Source organism: Anastrepha ludens, chromosome 2, assembly GCF_028408465.1.
Source record: "Anastrepha ludens isolate Willacy chromosome 2, idAnaLude1.1, whole genome shotgun sequence".
In the NCBI taxonomy this organism is placed as follows: Eukaryota; Metazoa; Arthropoda; class Insecta; order Diptera; family Tephritidae; genus Anastrepha; species Anastrepha ludens.
Genome location: NC_071498.1, coordinates 182,671,106 through 182,691,453, shown reverse-complemented (window position 1 = coordinate 182,691,453; position 20,348 = coordinate 182,671,106). Strand labels below are relative to the sequence as shown.

At 35.3% G+C, this 20,348-nt stretch overlaps 1 protein-coding gene and 2 long non-coding RNA genes across 3 annotated transcripts; 2 read left to right on the top strand and 1 right to left on the bottom strand.

Annotated features, from left to right (window-relative positions):
- The first annotated feature begins 102 nt into the window (after window positions 1-102).
- On the top strand, window positions 103-2,173 carry LOC128856044 (uncharacterized). The gene is made up of 4 exons (XR_008453784.1): window positions 103-308; window positions 433-522; window positions 640-786; window positions 868-2,173. It is a non-coding gene; the product is annotated as an uncharacterized LOC128856044 (long non-coding RNA).
- A 1,424-nt stretch (window positions 2,174-3,597) lies between these two features.
- LOC128856039 (leucine-rich repeat protein soc-2 homolog) lies at window positions 3,598-14,819 on the top strand. The gene is made up of 4 exons (XM_054091394.1): window positions 3,598-3,751; window positions 9,246-9,808; window positions 9,872-10,445; window positions 10,528-14,819. Exons 2-4 carry the CDS (start codon window positions 9,400-9,402, stop codon window positions 11,396-11,398), a joined length of 1,854 nt encoding a protein of 617 aa, XP_053947369.1. The 5' UTR covers window positions 3,598-3,751; window positions 9,246-9,399; the 3' UTR covers window positions 11,399-14,819.
- A 2,543-nt stretch (window positions 14,820-17,362) lies between these two features.
- On the bottom strand, window positions 17,363-18,478 carry LOC128856040 (uncharacterized). Its single transcript, XR_008453783.1, has 2 exons — window positions 18,380-18,478; window positions 17,363-18,291 (listed from the first exon to the last, which is right to left on the bottom strand). It is a non-coding gene; the product is annotated as an uncharacterized LOC128856040 (long non-coding RNA).
- Between the last annotated feature and the right edge of the window lie 1,870 nt (window positions 18,479-20,348).

Here is a 20,348-nt window from a genome sequence, read left to right as displayed (position 1 = left end):
GATAATCAGCTGTTGAATACGGTAGTAGAATCGCTCCATTGTGAATAATATCTATTAACCCACATCTACATCTTCTACTGAATTGATTTTGACCCGTTTTCTCATGTGGCCAGTATGCTGTCTTAAAATTTCATTTTCAAAATGACGCCTATCAAATCAATGTATTTGCGCATGCAAATAGCGCGTTAAATATAACTGTCAAACTACGAAATGACACTTGATGTTAGTACAGTGAAATTCGCGGTCTCCACTTAACATTTTTGGAGCTCATTTTTATTACGGAGCTTTTTTAACATAATCTAAAGAAGGTGAAGATATGGGGTTACAAGAGATTCCTCCCACAACTCACCCTCAATATCAATAGTTTGAGAGCAATTATGCACGGCATTAAATTTATGTTTACTTATTTCTATTCCATGGCCGTTCTTCTAGGTGGGCCATGCAAATTAATTTTCCTTATAATTTCCTCCCAACGCTCCTCTACATTTTTTTCTATCCGATTCAAACACTGACTCTGGCCAGGTAAGTGTTTCTACCATATTTGTGATTTGATTGGAAAATGAAAATAAAACGAACAAAACTTATTTTAATTTAATTTCATTTATTTAATTTCACGGACCGGATTTGTATCCGGCCAAGGACTGACACTTCAGCAGCATTGGAGAATGTTTATGCTGCCACAACCACCACCTTTTAGTTCCATTTTGTTCTAAGGCTGCAAGGAGCCATAGCTGCGGCGAGGGAGTTTTATAAAAGGCAATAGATGGAGCCGAAAGCGCTTTAAAGGTAGGATTGTCATATCTCTAATAATTATTATAAAAAACAAAAATAAATTATATTTTGTGTTATTTCTATCTTTTAAAACAGGACATTTTGCAACACAAACTTTAATAGCAACACGCCAATGGAGGATAACTTGTTACATTCGACGTCGGTTGTTATTGTTGTTGTAGCAGTATCTTCGCCCTGACAGTGTAGTGTAATTACCGGTCGTCTTCGTCTAGTTCATCTAACGGTAGGCCCAGGAAACTGGCTGTTTCGACGGGTTGGGTCCAGAGGGAGAGGGGTGTTAGATGAGTGGGTTTGTTGGGGCATGTGAAAAGGTGGTTAGTGTCGTGCGGGGTGCTTTCACATGCTGGACATATGTTTAGTATGTCGGGGTCGATTCTGGATAGATAGGACTTTAACCTGCTACAATATCCAGAACGTAATTGTGCCAAGGTTACGCGGGACTCTCGGGGAAGCTGGAGCTCTTCGTCTGCGATGGGTGGTGTTTGGACTCCGATAACGGCATTCGGGGGTCGGGAGCTTAAGAAGGTGGTAAGGGTCTCCCGATGGATGTCGTCGGTCTTTGGGGCTTACTCTCATGAAGGGTATGAATTTCAGCGATCCATCGTTGAACACTCGCCATCCATCCCAGAAAACTCGTCATCACCATTAATTTGTCATGAAAAACAAACAACCTCCAGCACAACCACAAACAAAAGCAAAAGACAGAGGGATGCGAATTGTCTGGATACGCTATGTGATGCTCTTGGCAAGTGGTTGAAAAAAGATTAAACTCCTGCAACAATAAATAGCAATGCTGATTTGTTAAGGTATTGGACATCTACCTTATGAAGCATTCAGAAAATACCCAAGATCAACTTAAAGTACAAACTTTAAATTTAGTTTTAAGTGGTGGCAAAATGTGTGGATGTGATTTGTTTAACATTTCAATGGATTGTGAAAGTATATATGTAGGTGAAAGTTATATATTTAAATTTTTTACTTTAACATGTTAATATACAATTTATGAATTTATGAATTGCTATTTAATGTTTTTCATCTCAATATTTTAAAAAATGTTGTATGTATGGTATGAATTTGAATGAATTAATGAATTTTTATTTATTTTGAATGTATTTTGTAATGAAAATATCTCACTGGAATGAAAGGAATTTGAGTGGCTTTTTTATGTTTATAAAATAGAACGAACCAACATCCCTTTATACTCAACGAAATGTAATATTATATACAATATTAAATATATCAGAAGAACGAGAACATTTGTTCTTTTTTTTGATTGTATTCGGCAATACTTTCATTGTGAAACCACGGAACGTTTACACAGTCAAATACGTTGCCGCATCGGACCCATTGTGACAGACCTATTAGCAAGTTATCCCTTTATAACCAAAACTGTATTTAATTGACGTGAGTAGTTCAATAAATTTATGATAAATTAATAAAATTCCTTCTAGAATTATCAGAGTAACTTTGGCTGCTACGTCATAGTGGAATGGACAGCCCAATTGCGCCCGCTCATTTCCACGCTTTCAAATCAGGCGTTGTTCAGAGTATGGAATAAATTTCAAGAATGATAGAATATGAGATGACGTCAGTACAAAAAATAAACCATCAAGAAGAAGAGGAAGTATAATATAAGCGAATGTGAGTGGAAAGCCAAGAATATGAATTGCATCGTATACACAACTGCGTGTGTATACATTTGCACTCAAAAGTTTGTTTATCTTCTGTGCCGATATCTCTCAATAGTCTCGCCGAAAATAAAGTACCAGTTTTCGAAAGCACCACCTTCTGTACTCTCTCCATCGTTTTATATTATTGGCTTTCACTCACTTTCGCTTATTCTTCCTCTTCTTCTCGTGTGTTGATTTTTTGTTCTGATGTCACAGCACATGAGAAGGCACAATAATTCTATCATTTTTGTATCTAGATAGTAAATTACAGTTTTGACATTTATAGCGCATGCGTTCAACATATCTCGTCTCTCGAAACTTTGATACTTTTGTATGGGAATTTTCACATTCTCTAAAAATTTTGTAGACACAAGTTTTTCGTTAGCGGATAAGTGAAAGTGATTAGGTATATCAACCGTTCAAATGATAACCAAGAATATTGTGAATAATAATACATTTGTAGATTTCTTTTTCTCTTGAAACTAAAGTATGCATTAAAACACTGTAAATATTAAATACCAGAGGTACTGATTAGAAAGTGGCAATGATATTATCTGCAAGTCACAAGAGTTCTGAGTGTGTACAAAACGAAAAATCAATTATTGTGGGCAATTAAAAGAAAACTGCTATAGATGCAATCGAAGTGAATTTAAAATAAAATGTTTAACTAATTTATTGGTAATTATCGAATTCCGTTTATTATATTATACTCTTCATAACTTGTGAATTAAACAAACCAGGATAGCAACATAAAAAGTGAAAATACGAACCAAGCTTACGAGAGCGGATTGCCTAGCAAAATTATCCAATTCTAATAAGTCGTAGTAAATATTTTCTATTAAGCAAATTGAGAAAAAAGTAGAGAGAAGTATAATGGAGGTAATACTTTTAAATGAAAGTTCAACGTGATCTAATCATGGGGTATTTAAAAAAGTGTGCCAACAAGTTTGATGCAAGCAGATTTGAAATTTCCTAATTTTCATTTTTGAAAAATGAGCAGATTAAAAAAAAAATGTACTGTTTAATTGCCAAGTCTGCGTACTGGAAACGAATTTCATTGCTACCTGGCACTTTTTGTACCATTACATTGTAGATCTAATGAACTTATGTAGCAACCCTACATGAAAGACAGGAAGAGAAGTGTCAAAATAGTAGCACTGGCCAGAACTGAAGAATACTAACAAATATAATATCTGCAGTGTTTTATTTAAATAAGCTTGCGAAAATTGTACTAATTCTTTATGAACAAACTGTGCGAACTAGAAGTTTAAACAAACAACTAGATTTTGGTAAGATAAGAACAACAACGTAAGATATATTGCCGTAACACAAATTTATGCATCAGAAGTATGCAAGAAGTTTTACACTTTACATATAAACAATTATTCATATCTGCAAGGTGCAGTATGAATTGAAGATAGGCAAATTTTGCTGTGCGCTTTGCTTCTCGTGGTCTTTTATAGTTTTCTAAGGAATCTGTTGCTGATAACTTTCTTCAAATTGACGAATTGTGAAGTGTACACTCTCGTGAACTTCAAAGAGAGAAGCATTTTTATTGGTTCATAATGCATCATAGTTGGACACTGATGATGAACTTTCAGTCCAACTTGTGTGTTTGGCTGTGGTTAGGGAAAATGTTATATAGATGGCTCGCGTTTAGAAAAAGAAAGAATTATCTTCTAAATTCTAAAAGCGAAAAATCCTCCCTTGGGCACCGCCGGACACCTTAAAAATAAATTATATAAAGCACCTTAGAGGATAATAAATGGATTGTGAAAATACATTAATCGTTCCCATGACAGCCGGTTCTACTTACCGGAACGACTCGAGTTTTTCTCGACCAAGGGCTGCCGCCTAAATAAACTAGCCTTGTCTAGTGCGCTGAACCTTAACCCTCAACTATCGTCACTGGATTAGTTCCATGCAGCAGGCCTGATTCCAACCTCAGGGTTGGCATTGAGCCTAACCTTGTACTCGAAGTTTATTTCCGCTGTGTTTGCCAAAGACGGCTCCATCCAAACTCAATATATTAAAGGGTGTGTCCACACGGTATACGGCCACATGTTGCTCCCGACAGCCCGCAACCAACCAGCACCATAAATAGAACCTTCACGGTTCCACGGAGATCACCCGAACAACAACACTCCCCATCCCCAAAGTTCCCCTCAAAAAAGTTTTCTAATATCGTTTGCACTGTTGACTTAGCACGACCAACATTTTAAGCGATGGAATTTAAAGAATTTCCCCTCTTTTCTTAATCTTATTATTTGCTCGAATTTTCCCTAAAACTATATTTGAGACAACCGCAAACTTCGTCAATCGAAACAAAACTGAACTCTGAAGCAGCCTCATACAGATTTTTTTGGATAACATGCGATATTTGAGAGAATATCGCTCCTTCGTTGCGTAGGCTTACTTTCTGTGCTGCAATATATGTTACACACACGGACAAAATTATTCACACAATGCATACTTTTTGAATAAATAAGCTGTATCTTGGAAAAAATGAATATAATTGAAAAAGATATCCTAAGGAAAATCTACGTATTTGTTGTACATTTACAATTAACATAAACTTAACAAAACTTTACTCCATGAATAAAATATTAACAAAAATATTATGCAAAATTAAGTGGCCGTTTTCGGAAGGCGCCGCCTTCTGTATTCTGTACACTGTGGGTTTTTTTAGTTGACTGTTAAACCGCTTATTTGATTGCGAGGGATTTTACTGAAGAAGAAGGTTTGCTTGGTCTTGCTAGGTGACGCTGTGGCATTATGTTAAATTGTATGTTTGGTCCGATTCAGTCGTACCCAAAATATGTCTTACCTACATAAAAATAAATACAGGGTGGCTGATGAAAGCCGCTACCAAAAAAAAATTGAATAACTTTTTTTCTTTTTAAGTTATCTGTTCCATTTTTGTTTTAATTTGCAGATTGATCTTTAAAATTTATTAAAATGGATAACTGGGACACGCAAACAAGAATTTGGATAGTCCGCCGCTATCACGCACTGGAGTCCGTAGTTTTGGTACAGAGAGAGTACAGGCGGATGTTTGGCGGCGATCCCCCGAGCAGATGGACCATAATGAGACTGGTGAATAATTTTGCTGAGCAAGGAACAGTCGCAAGAAGGCCTTATCATCGAAACCCACCAGTTCGGACGGAGGAAACGATCGCTGCTGTAGCTGCAGCTATACAAAGCAATCCAAGGGTTTCAACAAGAAGCTTATCTGCTCAACTTGGTGTCAGCCGACAGTCTTTGCAAACAATAATGCACAAAGATTTAGACTTATTTCCCTACAAAATTCAAATGGTTAACAAACTGAATGCAGCAGACTTGCCGATTCGCTTGGAATTTTGCCAGAAGATCCCGCAAATGGTGGAAGAAGACCAACACATGTTAAACTGCCTTTTCATGTCTGATGAGGCCCATTTCGATTTAAACGGCAATGTGAACAAACAAAATTGTCGAATATGTAGTACTTCTAACCCACAGATACTCCACGAGACGGAATTGCATCCTCTTCGCGTGACAGTGTGGTGTGCGGTTTCTTCACGCTGTATTGTCGGGCCTTATTTTTTTTGAAGAAAGAAAATGGTCACACCGTTACGGTTACTGGAGACCGTTATTTGAAAATGAAAGAATTTTTCTATCCAGAACTACGCCGAAAGAGAATTCCTTTCAACTCTGTGTGTATGTGTGGTTTCAACAAGATGGGGCAACGTCTCACATAGCCCAGACTGTTATGACAGAGTTGCGACGAAAATTTCCCAATAAACTGATTTCAAGAAACTCCGAATTTCGTTGGCCCCCAAGGTCGCCTGACCTTACTTTTTCTTGTGGGGTTTATGTAAACAAGAAGTTTATAAAACAAAGCCAACAAATTTGGATGAACTAAAAGAATCCATTCGGGCAACAATTGCGGCTATTCCTGTCGCAACTCTCAAAGCAGCAATGAACAACTTTTTTACTAAGATGCCGCACTTGTGTCAACGAGCATGGGGGGCATTTAAATTCAATTATTTTTAAAACTAGTTAAGCTACATTTAATAAAATTTAATGACCTTCAACTTGAAAAAAAAAAAATAAATGAATTCCATACACTAAAAAAAAAGTTATTTGAGTTTCTTAATGTAGCAAAATTCATCAGCCACCCTGTATTTTGGAAAGAAATAGGGGTATATTCAGAAACGCATTATAAATGCGCAGTAATTGCAGCGCTGGCAGCACTGCCAATGTGACAAGTGTTGCAATTGATAGATTGGCAGTATTAAAATTTTTCCTGCAAATAATGCGCGACGTTCGATACAAAAATGGCGTTTTCGAACGCGATGCATTTGCAGTACTGTCATATTTGCATTTCTGAACGCATTGCCAACACTGCAAAAGTACGTTGCGCATTATAATGCGTTATTGAATATACCCTAGACCTAGATGAAACGATAAATCATATATATGAAACATACCTGTTAAATTTTCATTACGATTAGCAATCATACATTTTTTTGTGTGATTGGTTTGAAATATTCTAAGTTTCGTTAAATTTTCGAGAGGTTGAAGAGTAACTTACATACAGCACAAAATGTAATAGTTGTTATTGTGGTGTGCTTCATAACATCGACAAAGAGCGAATTATGAATTTCATGATAATGCTCTGTTGAAATTGTGTAAATTTGAATTCTTAATAAACGGATTCTAGTCTCTGACTCTTGCATAGTCAAAGAGAGACTATTCTAAAGTCTTATTCTGTTCGTACATGTTAACCCTAAATCAGATAGAATTTGCTTATTTATAAGGGAATCGCATTTTAGTCGTTTATTTATTACACTAATTTAGAGACAAAGAAACTAAAGCACCATGCCATCAAATTCCTATTTAAAATCGGTCACCGAGTCCGAAAGTCCACATAATATTTTTTTCTGCTATGCAGTTTTCGAGATATATCCTAATAACCCTTTTGAAACAAAAAAAAATGTTTCATACAAATTTCTAGTATCTGGTGAAACGTTAACTGATCAAAACAAGGTGATAAAATTCGCTCTTTTATTCCTAAAAAATTTTCATTCATATTAAACAATTTACAATTTAAAAAACGGGATTTTACATAGGATTTGAATGAGATTAAGTAAACAAATTATTAATTACACAGTCCAACAATTTTATAAAACTTTAATTCAACACGAGCTAATGTTAATAATTATGAAAGAGGATGTCTTTCACACCAACTTTGGTGACGACAGTACTAGTTCAGAGGACAAAAAAATTACCCTAAAGGAAAACTTTATTAGGGCTTTATTAGATGCCGTTGTGTTATACTGAATGAAAAACATTTCACTGTTTATTATGAAGCACTACTTATTTCGATTCGATGAACCCAATTATTCGGTGCATTTGCCATCCTAAGTGAGGTTTTATCATCTTTTGCGATATACCCTTAAATAGTTTTGGACTAAACACTTTACGGCCGAGCAATTGCATTTCACTCTTATGGATCTTAGGCTACAAGGGCGCAGACGGGAACGATGTAATTGATGAATTGGCTAGAAAGGGAGTGTACTGCTTTTAACATAATAGGGTCTGAGTGAGTCCTGGCGGTGGGACGAGATACCATAAGAAGAAATTTAAAAGAGGAAAGGCTACGGTGAGAGTATGCCGGGCAATGTCATAACATAACTCGGATATTTTGAGCTGCACAGAATTCATTTCATTTTTTTATTATCCAATAAACAATATAGCTACGGGCTATTTGATAAGTATGATACATATGTACATAACCATATAACAAATGTAAATAAAGAAATATTATAACAAGTAGCCACTTAAAATGAGCTTAAAAGTTAGTTTAGAAGAAGACAAATCCAATTCTAAGGAAAAATAATAAGAAATGAATTGAGATAGCAGTATTCTTAAAGTAGCATTCGTGCCATTAGAATTTTAGGCCCTATTTTTAGATACAATTGGGGCGCTTATCTCTAGATAGGTCTTTGCCCAAGTCTCTACCCCGATTTGCGGCGTGCATCTTGATGTTGTTTTGGTCTTCAGTATCTCTCTTCATAGAAGGATGAATATTCGAACCTACGTCTTCCGAGTGGTAGTCACGCCCCAATCCATTCGGCTGCAGCGGCCTATTGACACATAAGAAGAATAACTAGAATGAACACTTGACAGCCTGTATTCCCTTCAAAGGGGATAGTTGGCAACAGCGAAATGTAAAGACCATGTCGCTTTGTAAATCTCGCCTCGTCAGATACCTGAACGCTTGTCTGCGTCTTGCGCTGGCAAATCGTAGAGAATTCTGATAAACTTATTGCAGTCCACAGGTTTTTTCACACGCCCACCAAACCCACTCATCAAACACCCCTCTCCTTCTGGACCGAACCTGTTAGTATTGCTGCTGCAGCAACAATAACATCACAAACCCTACACTGAAGACCTCACAAGGCTGGATCCACTGGATCAAAAACGTGATTGGAAAGTAGACGTTTTTCAGAGGTTTTTCTAATCTCACTTCATAAAGTGCATTAGTACGGGTGACAAGGAATAACATAAGGATTTAAATTTGCCATTTGTACGATAGTCTGATTTATGTACTGGATGATCTGTAATGAAGTAAATTATTGATTATAGTTTGACTGAAAATTTTTCGACTTTCAATTTCAACAGTTTCCAAACTATATTAAATAGTGTATAGAACCATAAGGTTAGCAGACCTCAGAGCAATGGTTAAGCCTTCCAAACCTTACTAAATAATACTTGTTTTACTTGTTTCTTTGAATACAGCCTAACTGCAATTGCTGAATCATCGACCTTGATTCATTCTCAAGTCTACACACCAAATTTATATTGAAAAGAGGCAATCTACCTTATTGAACTTAAAAAGTTTGCAATTTTGGGCAATAAATTGTCGCCACCGATCGCTACGCTGGGAAAAATTATGAACTTGTGCTCTTCTGCTGGCGCGACTGCATCAACATCCTCTTTGGCATCGGTAGACGAAGCTACTATTGGCGGCCATTCAATCGCAAGCGGCAGAAGCGGCGGTGGAGGTGTCTTGACCACACATTGTTTCGGCAGCAGCAGCAATAGCAGCAGTAGCTGCGCCGCAGCTATAACGACGAGTCTCACAACTAACCAGACGCATAGCGGCAGTGGCAGTGCCTGTGGCGGCGGAGCCAGTAGCAGTAACGTTGGCAACAACAACGAAATGCCACCGGAAACACGTCCCAAGGTGGTGACAGTTAAACACCCCGAATCTAACAAACCTAAACCAACGACGAAGAAAAGTAAGCCTATACAAGCTGATCAGGATGTTGTTAAAGCACTTCAACGTTGTCGCGAAGAAGGTAAGCAGGTTTATCAAATATTTCGATGCGTACATTTATAGTAAATGGTTTTTCGTTATTAAGGCATTAAACGTTTGGATTTGAGTAAGTCGTCCGTCACAGTTATACCAACATCAGTGAAGGAGTGCATTCATCTCACAGAGCTTTACTTGTATAGCAACAAAATCAGTCAACTACCTACTGAAATAGGGTGTTTGATTAATTTAAAAACACTTGCATTAAACGAAAACTCATTAACTTCGCTGCCAGAGTCATTGCAAAATTGCAAGCAGCTTAAAGTGCTTGATTTGCGGCACAATAAGCTCGCTGAAATCCCCTCGGTCATATATCGCCTACGTTCGCTGACCACACTCTATCTGCGTTTCAATCGTATCATAGCCGTGGCAGCCGATATTCGCAACTTAACTAATTTGACAATGTTGAGTTTGCGGGAAAACAAAATTAGAGAGCTGGGTCCTGCGATTGGTGCATTGGTAAATTTGACTACTTTAGACGTGTCTCACAACCACCTGGAACATTTGCCCGAGGATATTGGTAAGTGTGTAAATTTAAGCGCACTGGATTTGCAGCACAACGAACTCCTGGATATACCAGAAACAATTGGCAACTTGAAATGTTTGGTACGTCTGGGCTTAAGGTGAGTAGAAGAGCGTGCATATTCAATATGTAGTACCTGTGCATCTATTTTTATTTCAATTTCAATTTTTTGGCGTTTTCAGATACAATCGCCTTTCCAGTATTCCAGCATCACTTAAAAATTGCAAATGTATGGACGAGTTTAATGTCGAGGGTAACGGTATAACGCAATTGCCTGACGGTCTCTTGGCTAGCCTTGGCGCCCTCACCAATATTACACTATCGCGCAACTCTTTCACCAGCTATCCGACCGGTGGGCCTGCACAGTTTACTAATGTGTACAGCATAAACCTTGAACATAATCGTATTGATAAAATACCATATGGCATATTCTCACGCGCCAAAGGTCTCACAAAACTCAATATGAAGGAGAATGTGCTTACTGCGTTACCACTAGACGTGGGCACTTGGGTCAATATGGTTGAACTTAATTTGGCAACAAATGCATTACAGAAGTTGCCCGATGACATAATGAACTTACAAAATCTTGAAATTTTGGTGCTGTCCAACAATATGCTCAAAAAGATTCCGAATACCATAGGTAATTTGCGTAAATTACGTATACTTGACTTGGAGGAGAATCGCATAGAGGTGCTCCCTAACGAAATTGGACTGTTGCATGAGTTGCAAAAGCTAATTTTACAAACAAATCAGATCTCGATATTACCGCGTAGCATTGGCCATCTAAGCAACCTGACACATTTGTCAGTGAGCGAAAATAATTTACAGTACCTGCCGGAAGAGATTGGCTCACTTGAAAACCTGGAAAATCTATATATCAATCAAAATCCTTGCTTAGAGAAGCTTCCCTACGAGCTGGCCCTCTGTCAAAACCTAAAATATCTAAATATTGACAAATGTCCTTTGAGTACTATACCACCCGATATACAAGCCGGGGGACCATCGCTGGTTCTTCAATGGCTGAAAATGCATTCCCCCTACAGGCAGATGTGAGTGAACAGTGGTGAAGATCCTGCCGCTCAGTGGCGTACACTTTATATGAGTAATGACTGCTACTTGGAGTTTGAATTAGAAGGGGAAGCAGAAACACACCGACACTAACAACGTCGGGCTTGGAAATGCACTATCAGTTGAGATGAATAGTTGAAAATGTTCGGTAGTGCATTTCCGACAATCGTTGGCAATGCAAACAAAAAGGAAAAACAAACCAAGGAATAACATAACGACTATTAAACGAAACATACAAACGACGAATATAGTGAGTAGTGCATTGCAACTGCAATGCTACCATTAAAAACGAATTGTAAACAATATTTTTGTTGTAAAAATTATGTTAAAATTGTGTGATGGTGAAACAAAAAAATAGCTTTAAAAATGCTTCAGAAATCGATTATTTAGTTGCATAAAGATGTATGTACATACATACATACATACATGACTACAAACGAACATACAAAATAAAATACAATTGTGTGAAAACATTAAAAAAGAGAAATTATGTTAAATGCTTATAAATGTTATGAAACGTGTTGCTGTTAATTAAAAAAAAAACAAGAACTTTACTGCCCAAATTATGTTACATATTAGATTGGAATGTTGGAGGAAGTATGCAAAACTAAATTTTCGAGATGACAGCTGAAAATTAAGATTGTTCGTACATATTTAGAGATACACAAATTTGCGGGCATAGTACTCGCTTGCTTGTGTATAGAACTATTTGTAATTTGGAATAAGAAGTTGTATTTGTCAAAAAATAAAGCAAAGATTCATGTTTTTTTTTTGTCAGCAAGCAGCTGAGAACTACCCTATTCATGAGGGTATTAGCGGCAAAAAATTACATGTAAACGTAAACATACATTGAAAAAATGTAATAATTATAAATGTAATAATGTGTGAAGTGTTCTGTACCACTAATTTTTGTATTCATGATGAAAATTTTATCTTATGCGCCTATATATACTAAATGTTCAAATCAAAATATCCATTTCATTTAAATTACTTCAAATCGACAAACCGAACACAAAAAATTCTAGTCAGTATTCATTCTAAGTTGTTGCGAAACCGCTTAACCGAAAGCATTCGAAATTTCCCTGGTTATTGATTAAATACAATTATTTTTTAATAAAATTTTATAATTTTAAAGGAAATGCCTACTTATTCGTAGTTATGTAAATTTTTCATAATTTAAAAACGTGAACTTGATAAAACAAATAGAGTTTAGTGATTATTATGTGCCCCTATTGAGTTCGTCGAAGCAAAGTTTTCTCCATATTTCGGGTTTTGAGGCATAAGAAGATTCAAATGTATATGTATTAAAAGAACTAGTATGATTTCAGTTATTATTTAAATTTTATACCAATTGACATCTCTCTGTTATGAAATTCCAGCATTTTTTACTGATTTAAGCTTGATTTTTCAATGCTTACCTTTTACCTTTTGTATAAATATTTATATTAAAATAAACATTTTATAAAGAAATAAACATTATACTTACATTTACGCATAATAAGTTTAAGTTTTTCATTCTTTTTGGACAGATATAAGCCGGTTTTTTTAGTTTTAATTTGCCAGCTGCATGGCATAAAACAGTTTTGCAGACCATGTCTTGAAAGCATAACTAAAATCTATAAACTAAGCGAAAACCAGCCGATTGATCTACTTTGGTGGGTTATTCGAAGGTAAACTGCTACGCTTTCAGTCTAACTGGTTTAGATTTAGCGATATTTACGCTGTATGCGTAACACGTTTAAAATTAGTCAAATCTCCTTGCTCATAATGATATGCAGTCTTTTGCTATACCATGATGCAGCATTTATGTGCCCAACGGATGAGGTGCAGAAAGTTAGAGAGTGTAATAATATTTGCTACTACACACATAAATTGATAAAAAAATGCCACCACTGATTTGATATGACTAGGGCAACCTGCTCGAGTATGTGTTTTTTCTTATACTCTATGTATTGCAAAATGCCTAAAATAGAATGTTAGTTGTAAAAAGACAAAGCGCTTTAGCCATTTTTGTTAGATCACATTTCCCAATAAATTAATTGGCATATTTTAGTAATAAATGCTAATTTAGTGCGTATTCAATATTTTTTTATATAGCATAGTAATTATTTTGAAAGGTTTTATTACTCGTAAGAGGTGCGTGCCTATGTATGAAAAAAAAAACAGCTAAGGGAGATACTGAGCTAAATCATGCACACTTAACCTTCGGTAGACACACCTACCTAAACGAAACACTGGGTAAATTTCACCCCAATTCATATTTTTTTTCCACAAATAGAGTTAAAGTTGTTTTTGTAAGTATTGAGGTAGTTAACGGTATATTTCTAGATGTTAGAAATAAGCAAACTACAGCCCATCAAATATTTGGGGGGATGACTCACACCTCAGTGTGTCTACCGAAGGTTGATTGTGAATATTCACAGGCACCTAGAGTTTTTGCCACTTTTTAGTGCTTCGGTTAGTATAGATGCACCATCTATGCAGATGTAAATTCCGGGAGCTTCAAAATAAATGAGATTTCAAACTACAGAGTATATATTTAAAAATATGATTTTTATGAGCAATTAATATTAATTTTTAAATACGATTTGCGAAAATACGTACAGATTTATGTTATATCCAATATTAAATAGTGAGAAAAAAATTTGCCCCGTTAAATCTGAAAACTGTTACTAGCTCAAGGGTGATAGATTTGTCACCAACACAATCTTAGTTTTTTCATAAACAAACCGCTTCGTAACATAATGTAGCTGATTCTGTCGAATTCGCTGAGAGCCGATTAATGGCCAGATCTTGGTCACATCTGTAAAAATGTTTTCACGAAGTTAGTAGCTGTTGCATTAAGAGCAACATTATTAAGTCTGAGGTAGATCATCTTATTTGAACAATTGTATTAAATTACTGCTTATTTTTTATGTATGAAAAGCATATTTGTTATTTTAATTATTTCAATTTTATAGCTAAGAAATTTTTTGCTGACATTGAAAATGTTTAAAAAATATGCAGAACTAAGTAAGAAAAAAAAAAACAAATTAGACGTATAAAATAATTAAACTCAAGCGCCAAGGAATTGTTTAAAAATATATTTATAAATTAGTTGTATTCTGTATAAGGGAGTTGTAAATCATAACTTAAAAATTCAATGTGCATGTAATTTTAGTGCGCAAGTGTAACTGAGTAGTGTTCGCGGTAAAGCGAGAATTGTAAACTAACCCGTGGTGCGTTGTATAAAGCCTGGATGATTTACACATACATTTGTAAATACATACACATATACATACATACATACGTACACATACATAATAAATATACTGCTTGCATGCATTTCAGAATTTATGTATATGAATTGAGTTTCTAATTGGTGTAAAATAACAATAAATGTCGTATTAATTGAACTAAAATGAAATGTGCGATTTATTTTATTTTTTATGTATTCAAAAATCTTTCGTTTTTATTATATTTGTATTTTTTTTTGCATTAAAACCTCACAATTTATTTGAAATAAAATAAAGTGCTCTAAATTAATCGATTGGCTTCCGTTCATTACTGCCGTCATTGAGAATTGGGCGTTTGGGATGGTGAGCAATTTAAAAGATACAGTCCGGTTCACTTGATTAGTTGCAATAATTTTTATGGAATAATGGAATGGAATAATGGTTATTGAAGCAACCGTTTTTGATCTGATAATTCAAGTTAAAACGTTACTTTGCTGGAAAATAAACATGCACCAAAATGTTATTCCACCTAACGGTATTTCGCAGGAGTAAAACTTCAGTAGTTGTAATACTGTGCTTGATTTATTGGCTCACTTGAATGAGGACCTAACCAAATAAAAGAATTATAACAAATATAGGAAATTTTGTGTTTTTACATTTATTATTTAAAGCTTAAAGTTTGTGCTGCCACTTTGTTTATAAATTACTTCATAAATACGTTGATGAATGGATTTGGATAGATTCTCCAGTATATACATATATGTATAATTGACGCGTACCCCCTCTTTGGGCGTTTGGTCGAGCTCCTCCTATTTGTGTTCCACAAATGGAGGGATCTACAGTTTCAAGCCGACTCCGAGCGGCAGATATTTTTTATGAGGAGCTTTTTCATGGCAGAAATAAACTCGAAGGTTTGCCATTGCCTGCCGAGGGGCGACCACTATTCAAAAACATTTTTTTTCTTCTTAATTTTGATCTTTCACCGAGATTCGAATCGACGTTCTCTCTGAGTTCCGAATGGCAGTCACGCACCAACCCATTCGTAAATTCTCTAGTATGCATAATGTAATTCCAGGTAGTTTTAGTGAGTCGAATTAAAGCATTTTCGCCTTCAAATTGTTTCCCATTCCATACCCCTTACGAACAAGCTCCATAGATTTTAAATAATAATCCGAACTGGCGAATACGGTGGCTATGATAAAGTTTCAACGTTTTGGGACGCAATCCATATACTTCAAGTGATGATTCCAAAAGATGATGATGATGAAAGGATGATTTCAACAGAGTTTTGTTGCTGTTGCCCATCATTTTGTAGTCTACAATTTTCAATTCGAACGTGCGCAAGTACGATATTACCATAACACCACCTTCACGGCTGGGAAGCCGGCTCAAGTACCTTTCCTCATTTTTTAAGTCATAGAAATTGCATACATCCGTACCATCCAGATTGAACTTCTTCTCTTCAGTAAATACTACTTTTTTCCATTCACCAGGAACGTTATTTGTAACAGAACTCCATGCCATGTGGTCCCTTGCAAAATCGAGGCGGCGTTCTTTGTGAAATTTATTCAAAAGTGTTTTTTGTTTTGTAATTTTTTATGGTGCAGATGTGACGTTTTGGAATAGTTCTTCGAACAGTGGATTCGCGGGCCGAAATATTTGCCATTTCTTTATGTTTTGCGATTGAATGGTCGGTATTTGATGCAACCCTAAGATTTTTTCCTTCAGTGTTAAAGCCATCACAGCTCTGCTATTGTAGTTCTTACCATAGGAGGCACCTTGTTTCACGCAACGATCCACAACAATTGGACTTCGACCAATCTTATTGGCCATTTGGCGATTCGAAAGCACTCTGAGGTCAACATATCGATTTGTCTTCTTTCGCGATCTGTTAAACATTTCTGCTTTCAGATTGAAGAAGTTTTCGGACTAAACACAACGAATGCCTAAAAAACCCGAGCACTTTTCACAGCTTTAATGCGCAAATAATATAGGCAAACTGAGTGTCTCTATTCATGTGAACCAATAAATCAAGCACAATATTACAGCTGCGAAATGCCGTTAGGAAGGTTCTAACCTTGAGCCACTAGATCAAATACGGTTGCTTTAATAACTAAATCATTGTCTCTAATCAAGTGAACCGTACTGTATATACTTATATGTATATATCTAGATGAACAAATTATGCAGGAGGTTCAGAGCATTGTAATATTGAATATCAGCACACACATATTTAGATTCGAGCGCATAACGGAAAAAAATTGTAAATATATTTATTTTGCTCATTAATACAGCCCCTATCAAACACTACTTCTACTGAAAAACGGGAACCTGGATTGTAATAAATAATACAATAAGTAATATGTAACTATTTGTATATGTATGTATGTAGGTTAATTTAATAAAAGAACAATTATAAAAAAGTATTAATGTACATATTGAAACATTTAAAAACAAGAAACGAAAAGCTAACTATGCATAATACAAATATCTGAGAGATTCGAGCATGCCTATGTAAATATGTACACATCGATATTTACTTATGTATTTATGCTCGTAACACATACTACTTCTCACGCATGTATGTACAACCGTACATATAAGAAACGATATTATAAATATTCTGAACCGCAAATAAGTATAATACCAATAAAACTATCATTTATGATCAAAAATGCCAAGCAAATGGTATGGGAGAATACGCACAGGAAAAAGAAACAAAAATATATGTACATACATATATATGTATTTTTTATTTGCATAGAAACATGAATAATTCAATCAGAAGTAACAAGCAAAAACAATAGCATTAATAAATAGATCATTTATCTCAGTCTATATGTATGTACATACTTGCATGCATCCAAATAAAATTTCAATTACACGCGGGCGACTGAGCTGGCCATTCCATAACCTCAATTTTGTTTGGGCGAAACCTATTTTTGGCCTTTCGACTCGGGTGTTTTGGATGATTATCCCGCTGGTAGACCCATTTTATTGGCATTTTGACACTGCAATATGCCAACATAACATTCTGTGTCATTTCCACATAAATACTGGTGTCCATTATGCCATTAATTTTGTGTATGGGGCTATAATATGCGAAACATCCCCATACCATTTTTTCTGAGCCCCCATGTTTAATGGTTTTTAAGGTGTATTGGGGCTGATTTTCGGTGCCAGGAGAACGTCTAACATATTGTCGTGAGCACGTGCCGCCATACAAAACAATTTGGACTCGTCATTCCATAAAATATTACGTCACATGTCAGCTGTTCAACTACCAAGTTTTCTTGCAAATTCCTAACGTTTTGCCCTGTGTTTCGTGTCCGGAGTAGCCTTTTTCGTGGGCTGCAAGTTGCTAATCCAGCTTTCCGTAGTCTTCTACATACAGTCACGCCAGAAACATTTAAGTTTACGTCTTTTTTAATTTGTATGGTTGACTTCATGGGATTCTCTTTGGAGCACCTTACAATTCTGCGATCGTCTTGCAGGGGAGTTCTTCGTTTTCCTCCTCTTTCTTCCGGCTTTTCCACAAATTTGATTGCATTTGAAATGATTTTTGCTGAACATGAAACAATACTTTATATTTCTGTGGAAGATCTGCTCTTAATTTCAAAATCTGCTTTCGTTGTTTTGTGGTGCAGTGTTTCGCTCGATCCACTATAGTAGAAACATGAAAAATATATGTATGCATGACACTCATCAAGAAAAAAAAAAATATATATAAATAAATATTAAAAAAATATACTTTTGTCTAAGTCTGTGCAATATTTTATTAAATTCTTTGTATACCCTTAAAAAACTGAAGGCACTACTATATATTTCAATGTTGCACTTAAAAACGTAACGACGCCAATAAAGAACCGTTATTTACGTAGTTGCCAAATTTATTCAGATAAACTACACGTCTGAAATCTCTTAACACTTCGTAGACATTTGGTATTAAATTTTTATTTTGTATGAATTATACGAAAAAAATAAATGACTTCCAAATTATTTTTTAAGGGTACTGCTATTTTCATGTTCACAACTGTGTGCACATTTTTCCACGCATACAAATAAAATTTCGATTAAGATTACGCATCCTGGAAAATGCACGCAGCAAATTCTTTGTTCACTAAAATGAATTGGACTGATCCGCCTGATGAGCTACTCAACTTTGACATATCAAACAATCAAATTATTTGCTTGTGCTAAATAAATTTTTTATACTTTCAAGAATACTTCAAAAGTATAACCGTTGAAAAAGCTGACGTCTTACTGTTTTTTTTTTTGACGGAAGTACCTTTTCAAAATTGGCTGAAATAATTCAATATTTCCCTATCTTATCGCTTGTGTTAATTAATAGTTTATATTATAAATAAACAAATAAATAAATAATTGTTATTGGTTCGATTCATATATTATGTTTTAAATTTTTAAGTTAACTGCTAATTTTTAACAATTACAAAATATCTATACTCTATCTTACAATTCCGCCAGAACGAATACGTTGCGGCTGTTCCGGCGAAGTATTTTACTCATGTAACGTATAAAAAGTGGAGAAGCGATGCTAAATAAAATAAAAGCAAAGAATTGACATAAAGTAAATCATTTCAGGGTGGCGTTTTGGAGGAAACAGTAGTTGTTAATTTGCCCAGTTTCATTAAGTTTAAATTCGATTTTTATTAAAATAAATCACAAAATTACATTCATTTAGCTGAGTAATCTCCTCACTTGTCATAGACCAAAGTGTGGGCGTTACGTAAGTGGCATTCCATACAAATTTATATAATCTACCTTATTAATAATGCTAGAGAGAGTCCTGCGACGTTGCATTCATGCATCTCCTTCAATAATTTGAAGCCAATGAGAAAAAAATATATTTTCCTTTTTCAAACAAACAAAAAGGGTTTCTGACGTGCTGTCTGTCTGCTTGATGGCACCAGTCGGTTGTCTACATAAAAATACACACGAATTATGTTTGGCTTTTAATTAATTCTATTTATTGTATTGCATCTATGAATAAGTTCATCCGACTTTTAATTCTACATTTTCAAACATGGATTTCCCATACCATAATATTTTTGTTTTTAATAATTAAAAACCCGCTATTAGACAAACCTTTTACTTTGAGGGTTCAGGCAATCGTACTTGTCTACGGCGACCGACCTTCGAATGCTATGGGAATATGTTATGAAATATATTATTGATTATCCTTGACAAAAATATATAAATCAGTACTTTTCAAAAAATGTAAAAGTAATTATTTTTAAGAAAATATGTAATAACTTTAATTTTTAAGAAAACAAGTAGGAAAGATAATTATTGATTACCACAAAAATTTGATCATAAACTTTATCATTAATTGACAAAAATACATATCTGTGTATTTATTTGCGCTTAAGGGTTTTATTGAAATTAAAAAATGAGAAAACGCAATAAGTGATAGCAGAAGAGTTAACTTTGCTGAATATTTCGGAGACCGCCAAATTTTCTCCACAACCTCAGTTTTTAAACTGTACCGATGGCCCAAAATTGTTTAATAATAGATGGATTTCTCCGAGCTTTGCACTTCGACCGCATGGTTTTTTGTGCCCTCTGCTCACCACAGTACTCAATTCCCTCCTTAAACTTAGGATAGAATGGAGTTGTAATGAGCGCATGCGCCTTTCTTCTGACTACAGTTGGTTGTCTCAACCTTCTGTGCGCTGTAGCGCAACATTCAAGGAGAAAGT